The 9547-nt window shown below is 43.0% G+C and overlaps 1 protein-coding gene across 1 annotated transcript in view; it reads right to left on the reverse strand.

The window, feature by feature from the left end:
- Positions 1-9106, reverse strand: part of LOC138615328 (adenylate cyclase type 6-like) — a 34564-nt gene extending 25458 nt beyond the window's left edge. The window contains exons 1-3 of the mRNA XM_069688865.1: positions 8885-9106; positions 6615-6809; positions 5583-6477 (exon numbers count right to left, since the gene is read on the reverse strand). Of these exons, the coding sequence (XP_069544966.1) occupies positions 5583-6476 (894 nt within the window). The 5' untranslated portion in view covers position 6477; positions 6615-6809; positions 8885-9106. The remainder of the gene's footprint in view (positions 1-5582; positions 6478-6614; positions 6810-8884) is intronic.
- Positions 9107-9547: the final 441 nt, after the last annotated feature.

Consider the following 9547-nt stretch of genomic DNA (forward strand, 5'->3'; position numbering starts at 1 on the left):
CAATGGTGTGGTAAGTCACATAATCCCACTTAAGACATAAAGGTATATGGATGCACAGCTGGTCATGCTTAATGTATGGAAATACATGTACCAAAGCAAAGATTCTCTGCACGGCTCCAGATGCCAATCGTGAATGTTATCTGTTGCTTTATCTACCCACAAGAGAGGGTGACATTACAAAAACACTTGGGACAGGTGGTCTGTGATGTGTGTGTGTGTGTGATTGTAACTGCCTGACTTCCAGCAGCAATCCAAGTGCTTGGTGCCATGAGCTAAAATCATAACTCAGGTGACTGGAAAACAGCAGACCAGTGAGAGAGGGTGTTATCAACTTATGATGCAGTTAAATTATTTTGTAAAAACTTTAAAATCACACTTCTATGCCAGCATAATGACGAGAAGAGGCGATGGAAGTCAGATACAGTCAATTATTGCATGCATGCACCAAAACCTACACACAAGAAAACAATGAAGCTCCTGGAATGTAAGATGCTCAGTGCCTCTGGCTCTGTTTGTTGTGTTCATGTGCTCAAGTGCAGATCTGACAGCAGGATGTTCAGGGTTCAGTAGACGAGCAGAGATGTCAGAAAACCAAACATGACAACAAATACTGACATCTTGAAAATTATAATTGGAATTGGATGGCTTCTTCTAATCTAAAGACCGCTGGTCATGAGCCAGCTGTCAAGATTTGGGAATAAAAAAGCTTTCACAACAAGGTCATCTGTCACAGCCGCCTTTTCATACCAAACGCAATTATTGGGATGAAGCATGCAAAATCTTAGGAAAAGGAAATATTAAATTGTCCTTTCTGTGGCCAAGTTAGCACACTGGAGGGCTTTCAGCCAATCAAGTATCCATAGAGTTTCCAGCAACTTAGGTTGAACTCAGTTTGCCATCAGGATGTGCCATCTGGTTTACAGTAAGTGAAAGGGAAAAAAACAAATGGTTAGAAACAGTAAAAGTGAAGACTAATGAAGTTGTGTGAACTGTTTCAAAGTGGTGAAACAAGCTGTATTAGGATGAGAACATTCTCATCACTCAGGACGAACATTATTACTGTACATATACAGTGTCGACTGCAAGTTCAGCTGAGAGTTTTAATATTAATTGACACCACAATTGTGACTTAAACTAATTTTAGGAGGATAACGGAGAACAAATTGGATGTTTTGAGGAGAGAAGGCTTGTTTTTTCTGGTTTAAAAACTGGGAGAAAAATAACAACGACAAGCCAGTGAATGATGATAAACCCTGAACTGATGAAGCCCCAGCCCGTGCCTTTTGAGCCACCACAAACCATAAACTACAAAGTCAATACATTGCTGCAACAAATTTTTCCCTTAAAATCTTGACTGCAGGCACCACCTGTAAGAATGATTGAGTCCCCTATGAACCCTGCACATGTGGGATAGTGGACGCACTTAAAGTGAACAGGGGCAGTGTAACTTGCTTCTTCCTGAGTGCAGTTACACCTTCATCTCTGTATTAGTCTGAGAAGGCCCTTCAGAGCAGCGCAGAGCGGTGAAGCATGGAGATCTATGGAAGCTATCCCCATGAATAGGGTGAACTCAATCTCAGCCGGTTGTGAAATAAAGCCACTCCATCTGAGAGGGATTTGGTGAGAATGGAATTATGACTCAGAGAAAAAGAGTGGAGGGAGAAAAAAAAAAGATAGAGGAGACTGGCAGCTCTTTTACAGCTGAGTGAGTCAGCCTCGCATTATTTCATGCTCTCCGTCCGTGGTTGTCCCCTTGTCACCACTGTAACCTCGACAGACCCCCACCTCCCCTGCTTCATCGTGGAGGTCCCTCACAAAGAGCGCTTTTGTCCTTGCTGTCATCAGTTTCACATCTTCTCAGCTCTGATCTTGCATGAATATCTCCGCAGGGAAAATACGAATAAGGGAAAAGGCCGGGACACACAGAGGGCTGAAGGATGATGAGGTCCCAGAAGAAGAGCGACGCCAGGAGTCATGGAGTTTGTGCAGGCTTACATGTCCGATACAGACAGTGTGACAGCCTCAGTATTCATACAACTGAGTTGCTTGAAACCGCACTGAGAGGCACCTGTTGAGGCTGAGAGGTGACTAAACCATGCATTGTGTTCTTCTTTTTTTTAGGCTAAAAACAAAGAAATCATCCTGAAATTCATCTTAATTTGAAAAGATTTACGTACTGATGAGCGGGATATGGTTCATTACAACAAAAGTCTTAAACAACCCTAAGCCAACCCGATGTCATTTCCTCAATCTCGACTAAAAGTCTGTGAGCCCCAAAGAGCGCGAGAGAGTCACGCTCAAGCAGAACAGTGTGATGTCCACGTCCCATCATTGATTGTTCAGACCACTGGAACATACTGTGTTGAGGGTCCAAGCCCTCAGGCAGGGCAGTAGTCCATCATCAGAAGACCAATGCAACCAGCCAAGGCCAGAGCACATAGTGCTTTTTCCAGACTGTGACTGTAGTCACGTTGTCTAGTCTGGGGCATTTAATACACAAGCTCACTGGACCAGTAGAGTTATGTCAATATTGCCTTATTCCTAGTGGCACCACATTCATCTGGTTGCCTAACAGCAAGGGCTGGTTGAGAAAACCAATAACATATCAGAGGGTTCAGTCCTCATGTGTTTTCAGAGTTATCTCGTTCAAGTATTTGTTGCCTTTATTAACTAATAACAGCCAGTAGGCCATCATGCAGACATTAAAATCCCCTCTGACACATGTACAAATTACATTTTTTTTTTAATTATTATTATTATTATTTCTCTGCACTGCTCTTAATGTCAGGGTAAGCTATTGCACTAATTAAACGGCAGGAGAATTGTGGGGGTACGCACATACAATAGACCCAATAAGCTGAATGTCAAATTTAGTTTTCAGAGTTGGAAAAGTGAAGGCATTACTACTAATGGAGCGACGCTTGCGAGCTAGTTCAGGCAGTCAACTCGAACTGCTACGCTCTACACCACCTGACATGCCACATACCCAATAATCATCTGACATGTACGCCCTCCAAATTTGGCGGTCAACAACACTGCTGCCTGCATCAGTTCTGCTGGCTGTTTGCTCAGCCCCACCACCACCCCAGCATCCACCTGCAGGCTACGGTGGGGTTAAGATATTTGCTCATCACTCCCCAAATATATCTGTGTAATGCCATCGACGGGGAGTGATGAATCCGGAGCCTAGACGGCAAACTCAAACTATGTTCTGCTGTTGAAATAAACATTTCAAACATGAGTTGTCTGACTACCAAAGGCTTTGATCCAATTCAGCGTAAAATACGCTAGTATAAACAATTTTAGTACCATCAGTTAGAAAACTACAATTTAAAGGTTTGGTGATGAACTATTGTCTATAATCTAATAATAGATCAACAACAAAAATTTCAAAAGTAAATTTAACAAAATAAATTTGCTTGTTTCAGTTTCAAAATTTTTCTTTTTCTTCCATATCATGGAAAATTCAACAGATTGCTGTTTTGGACTGTTTTTTTGGACAAAAAAAACAGTTATGATCTGCATTTTGTACTATTTTTGACATACACTTATCACAATCAATTAATCATAAAGAAGCTTGACAGTTTAATTGTTGATAGTAAATAATTGTTAGTCGTAGACCTATCAAGGAAATTCATTGCTTCTGTTTTGGCGGTTTATATTTGGATTTTGAAACCTTAAGTACGATTTAGGAATACGGTCTGCTTCAGTGTACATCTAATTACTACAAAAACACTGTACATTATGAGAAAATCAATGAATGACTGGTAGCACGTGCAAAAAGAATAAACACACAAACGTAATGAAGAAATATTTCCACTGTGCTGGAAGCTGACGCATTATAAATGTCAAATTCTGCTCTCTTCTTCCCAATATGAAGAAGTAATCATCTTGTTTTCCATAAAACTCATTGCACAATCCAAGGATCCCCCTCCACCCCAATTCATTTTACTACAATAGCCTCCTTGTTTTAAGGGAATTGCGGCCTGACTGGCACCATGCTACATTATCATGATATTCCTCCACAATGCTGCTAAATGGGCTCATTCAACCCTGATGACCTTCTACAAACCCCAAAAGAGTTGCCAATAGTTGCCCTGCAGCACAAAACATAGGCTCATTAAAAATCTCATTTGAAAAGCTGCGGAGATCTACAGCACCATCTACTTTTAGTACAGCACCTTTGACATGGAAAAGTGGTTGAGGAGTATGTACAATGTTTGTCCTATATTGATGGGAAGAGAAAGTAGGGCGTTTCCACTGGTGAATACAGTAACAACATTGTACTCAATTGTATGGAGATAATAGTGGGCCTCGACTAGCACGAGTCTGACATATTTTGCCTTGTTTACTCATAAATGTTCCCTTAAACTTTCACAGATGGTTGAATATTTACCACCAAATGAGAAACTCAAAATGAATATCAGGAAAAAAATGTAAAACATTTTATATTTTCAGGGTTTTGGTTTTTAAATATGAATATGACTGTCGCTACAAAAAAGTAACACTGACATGCCCATATGCACAGTACCAAAGTTACTGGTCAGGGTTACTCCTGTTTCTGCTGGCTGTGAAGAGATCCTTTCCTAACATGACTTCATTGAGATGGAGAACCAAATCCACAGTTGTAATTTTGTTCAATTATGCATTGTGAAGACAACTGATATGAGGCTTCAGCACAGACTCTCACAATGAAGTGGCTTCTTCTAAAGTTACCGTCATTTTAGGGTGAATTGTGGAACTACAAAGGCCATAACACTGGAAGATACCCACTTGATTCGTTAACCTCGGGTTTGGATGCCTAAACTTTAGGAGGATTTTTTTCTTGTACAGTAAAACTGTAGATTTTGTTTACCATCACAAGACTTTAAGAAGCGACCAGTATAGGCAGGCAGAACATTTACAGCTACTTTTGCTGCACATATGGGTATGCGAGTAGTGTACTAAGATGGACTTAAAAATGTGAAGAGTAAAGTGCTTAAAGTATTAGTAAAAGGGGCTTTCAGCTCCATTATTTGCCTAATCTCAGAAATGTTGCCAACCATTTATACTGAGGTAACCTAATGCTTCATGGCAATATTGAACTTTTCTGCATAAATACAATAGAGTACTTCAATTTGTTAGTTATCTAATGGACAAAAACATTAATCTTCATGTTTTATTTTATCTTCATATGTTACCTGCAAACACACTATTTTCACTATCTCAGTATCCATCAACATTTCTTTGAGCTAAAGGTGACACACTCAGATTTGTTTTGTTCAATGAACAGTCAAGCGATTCAGTTTTGCAATTATATGAAAAAAGAAATATAGTTGAAGCTCATACCTGCAAATGTTTGTTTAAAAAGTGACTCAAATTTGTAATCACTAAAGAAAATAGGAGTTGATTACTTTTTTGTCAAATGATTTTTTTTTTTTTTTTACCTATAGTCTCCATGAATTTTTAAATCAAAATACAAAATCAAATATTTTGTGATAGGGGAATATCTATATGGCCCACTCAATACAAACTAACAAATGTAATGTGTCTCCATTTGCAGAACTGATTTCTTGTTCTCTATTCTTCCGGCTGTCACGTACCTGTTTGGAAATGAACTTGTCCTCTTGGTTGAGCAGCCAGGCAGTGACTATGTGTATGGTGGACAGCACAGCTCCACTGAGCACAGCAGCTCTCATCCTGACGGGCAGCAGGGTGTAGATAATGTAGATGAAGAAGACCGTCCACCAGATGCCCTCTGAAGCACTGCGCGGGTACACCCTCAGTACCCCAAAAACTTGCACTACAATCAGCACCACGATCACCAGGTAACTCACAATCCACATGTAATCTTGGTGGAAGCCATTGCGATTGCACACCACCATCATTGCCAGGAAGAGAGCCATGGCCACAGAGAGTACCGAGATGTAGGCCACATTGACGGATGTGTGGATGCAGTGGAAGGCAAGCATGACCCCACACACCACCACCAGCACTCCCATGAGCATGGTCAGAGAGCTCTGGTTGAGTCTGAAGAAGTAGCGCTGGTACAGACGCTCCAGCTTGTTGGACTGAAACTTCTTAGATTGGAAAACCCACGCAACCCGCATCCAGCAGTCTGCAGCCGTCATCGTCTTGCAGCTGCTCTCTGCTAAATCCCCAAAGTCTTCCCCTTTTCTGCCCTTCAGCTCACCGTCTTCAAAGCCCAGGTCCACAGCCTTTAGACCCAGATCCCCACCACCAACCATCCTTTTCCCATAGTGGTCCTCTTGCCAGCCGCAACGCAGGCCAAAGCTGCCCCCACTAGTACCTGCTCCGCAGTGGTAATGCTGAGAGGCCGCATTAGGGGTCTCTAAGTCCTCCGGGTCCCTGAGGCAGCTCATGTAACGTGGGTTGCATAGTGACGAGCTGTCCTTCCTCTTTTTGCCATTGCGCTCTCCCCACGCTGTCTTTCGTTCGTCCACTCTGCCTACGAAGAGGCCTCTGGCCCACGACATCCTAGCCAAAGTGTAGGGATGTAAACAGAACGTATGAATGGAAATGCTCCACATAAAATAATGATGAACATTTTAATCTGAGCATTCTGGATGCAAAATGACAGATGGAGAGATGTAGAAAGTGAATGATCCTCTTACCTGTGTGGGCTTTATTCTGTGTAGCAACTCTGCGCTCTTCAGCCAGGCCACTAGTTTATCCCAGCGGGCACACACCATGAGCTCGGACTGGCCAGAGGCATCAGAGGTGTGTCTGTTTGAGCCGTCCTTCTTTTGTAGTAACAGTCAGTGTCAAACCTATACACCACCAAGTGCCCCTTCACACCACCTGTTGTCCTGAGAAAAGAAGCACACACAAAAAAAACGTGTTGTTGATAAAAAAAAAAAATACAAACGATAAATCACCTTAGGAAATATCACCTGGGGGTCAGGATCATTATGGATATGTAAACATCAGAGATAACCTGTATTTGTTGTATTACTTCTGCTATTGAGGTTCTTTGTTGTCGCGTTCATGTCTTTATATATGATTCCATGGCAGAAAGTTTGACAATCCTCAGCTGAAACAAGATAATATGTCTAGTAAATGGCTTGTCCCTCCCTCTCTCCCTCATCATCATCTGCCCCTGCAGGCCTGGGACAGCATTTCTGTGGAAATTATTTTCTGTTTTGTTTGCAAAACACTTGATTGTAATGGCGTAATCCACTTCAGTTATTGCCCCATGCAGCAGGTACCATTGGTGAATTTTGTCATCAAACCATAACGATAAATTCAGTCCCAATTCAACAAACTCTCTACTGACTTTTGGGTTTTTGAATAATTACCATTGAGGGGCTTTTGGACAACTCTTGTTGGTGGATAGCACTCTGCTGCGCTCTATCACTGCAATCTGCCCCTGACTTCTTGAATAGGCAGGGATGGGTGTGCTCTATTTGACAACAAAGGCCTACTGAGTGGGCACCATCAGAGATCAAGAGCTCTCCAGTCCAGATTAAATTGTCCATGCTTCCCCCATTAGCTTTGATGACTCACTATGGCTGGCTTCTGGCAGCACATGTCAAGGACACTGCTAACCTCTAAACTTAATAAGCAAATCTCTGCTAGGCTGACTGAGCTGAGACTAATGGTGGGAAGAGCCCACATGAACTGCACACATGGACATGTTTATCATCAACAGCAGTTTGTAATATGAGTTGCTCAACCGCCACACAAAACAATCTAATGGAAGCAGTAGCTTCAAATACACATCAGGGTTCAAAGATTGTCTTTCAAATACATACGTCATAAAAAAAAAAAAACTTCTTCAAAAGCTATAATACAATAAACTCTCTCTTAATAATCTAAACACAATAATTACAAACTAGTACAATAATCAGCATGTTGTTTCATATTAAGTGCATCAGTTTGGCACATGACTTTCTCTGGCATAATGCAAGTGGCCAGTTCACCTTCTTCTTCCGGCATGGATAACAGGTCAGGCTCTTATGCAACACAAGCATGCATCTGCCATACATCATAAATTGAATCTGTACCACACACGGGCTGATCAAAGTCAGCCATCCTGCATAGAAATTAAGAGGGTGATGCTTTCACTTTATAATTCTTCTTCTTTTTTTCCCACGCATTACTCTGACCAGGCTGCAGTCCTGCTGTCATCACTGCTAACACGAACCTCTGATATTAAAAATCATGTTTCGCAATTACGCGTGTAGGCCCTGGCTGTCTGGTTGCGGGCAGTCTGCCGAAGCGCATTACATAACAAGACGCTCAGAGTAGCCTACAGGGGAAGTCGACAGCTCTCCGTGTTCAAATGAAGCCTCTTTTGAACGACCACAATTCACATGGACACGGTGTAGGAGCGGGATAGCCTGGACTCGGTCTGTGGACTGCAGAAGAAAGTGCAGCTCGACACACACATCACCGCCTTTTACCAACTTATCAGGAGTCAAATATTCCGTCGGGTAACTTCATTGCTGACTGTAGACCCCCCCCAACATGGCAGGGATGTGCAGTCCAGCTCACAGGACTACTGATAAAGGGGGTCCACTACTGGGCCTGTCCAACGCAACATGACCGTCATTATGTTTGGACACCAGACAGGTCACAGTGAACGCGGAGAGTCGCTGTAGGTCTGTCACACAGCTGATTGACCGTGGCTTCGCGCTAAGCAAAGTGCACATGAATCGCCTGCATAAGGACCAATGTTTGTACAGTCCTGCAGGACAGTTCAGGCAGCTCAACACCGCCGCAATCATCACAGCACAACAATGTACTACAAGTCAGCTGTTGGGCATTTTTTTTCCGACTATGACAGCCTTTTTCAATTTAGGCGACCTGCAACAAATTATGGTTTTGCAGAGCAGTTACCCAACACAGCCGCGCCAAAGCTCCTCAGAGCCAGTGTACTTACCATTGGATATCCAATAGGAGTAAGAGTAACACTGCAGTGGGACTCTAGTTTAGCCTTGTCCTCTGTCTTCACGCAGCCGCCGCGACACGCTTCAGAAGCGGATCTGTCCGCCTGGACAGGGTTTTGGGAAGCGGGGAGAAACTGCGATCCTGGCCGGACAACCTTCGCTCTTCCCAGCCAGAGCTACAGTACTACATTCCCAACGCCTCTCTCTCTCTCTCTCTCTCTCTCTCTCTCTCTCTCTCTCTCTCTCTCTCTCTCTCTCTCTCTCTCTCTCTCTGTCTCTGTCTCTCTACACACACACACACACACACACACACACACACACACACACACACACACACACACACACACACACACACACACACACACACACACACACACACACACACACACACACGCATTCCCACTCGTGAGCACAGGAGTCCCCCTAGAGGTGGCACGAGCCTGCCTCTGCCTGTGGTGTGATTTCTACACCTCTGCTGCCATGCTGTCCATTATCTAACTACTTCTTTCTCACTTTTACATCAGCCCGCAGTGTCGCACAATATGCAGCTCGGAAGCAGGCATGTGGCAGAGAACAAAATGAAACTGAGACAGTAATGTCAAGCATCGTATTGCAGATAGTATTATCAGAGCACCACCTAGTGGCGAGATCTCGTA

This window comes from Brachyistius frenatus, unplaced genomic scaffold (assembly GCF_029030835.1).
Source record: "Brachyistius frenatus isolate BFR_SWC_R1_liver_20210118 unplaced genomic scaffold, ASM2903083v1 Contig_6, whole genome shotgun sequence".
NCBI lineage: Eukaryota > Metazoa > Chordata > Actinopteri > Embiotocidae > Brachyistius > Brachyistius frenatus.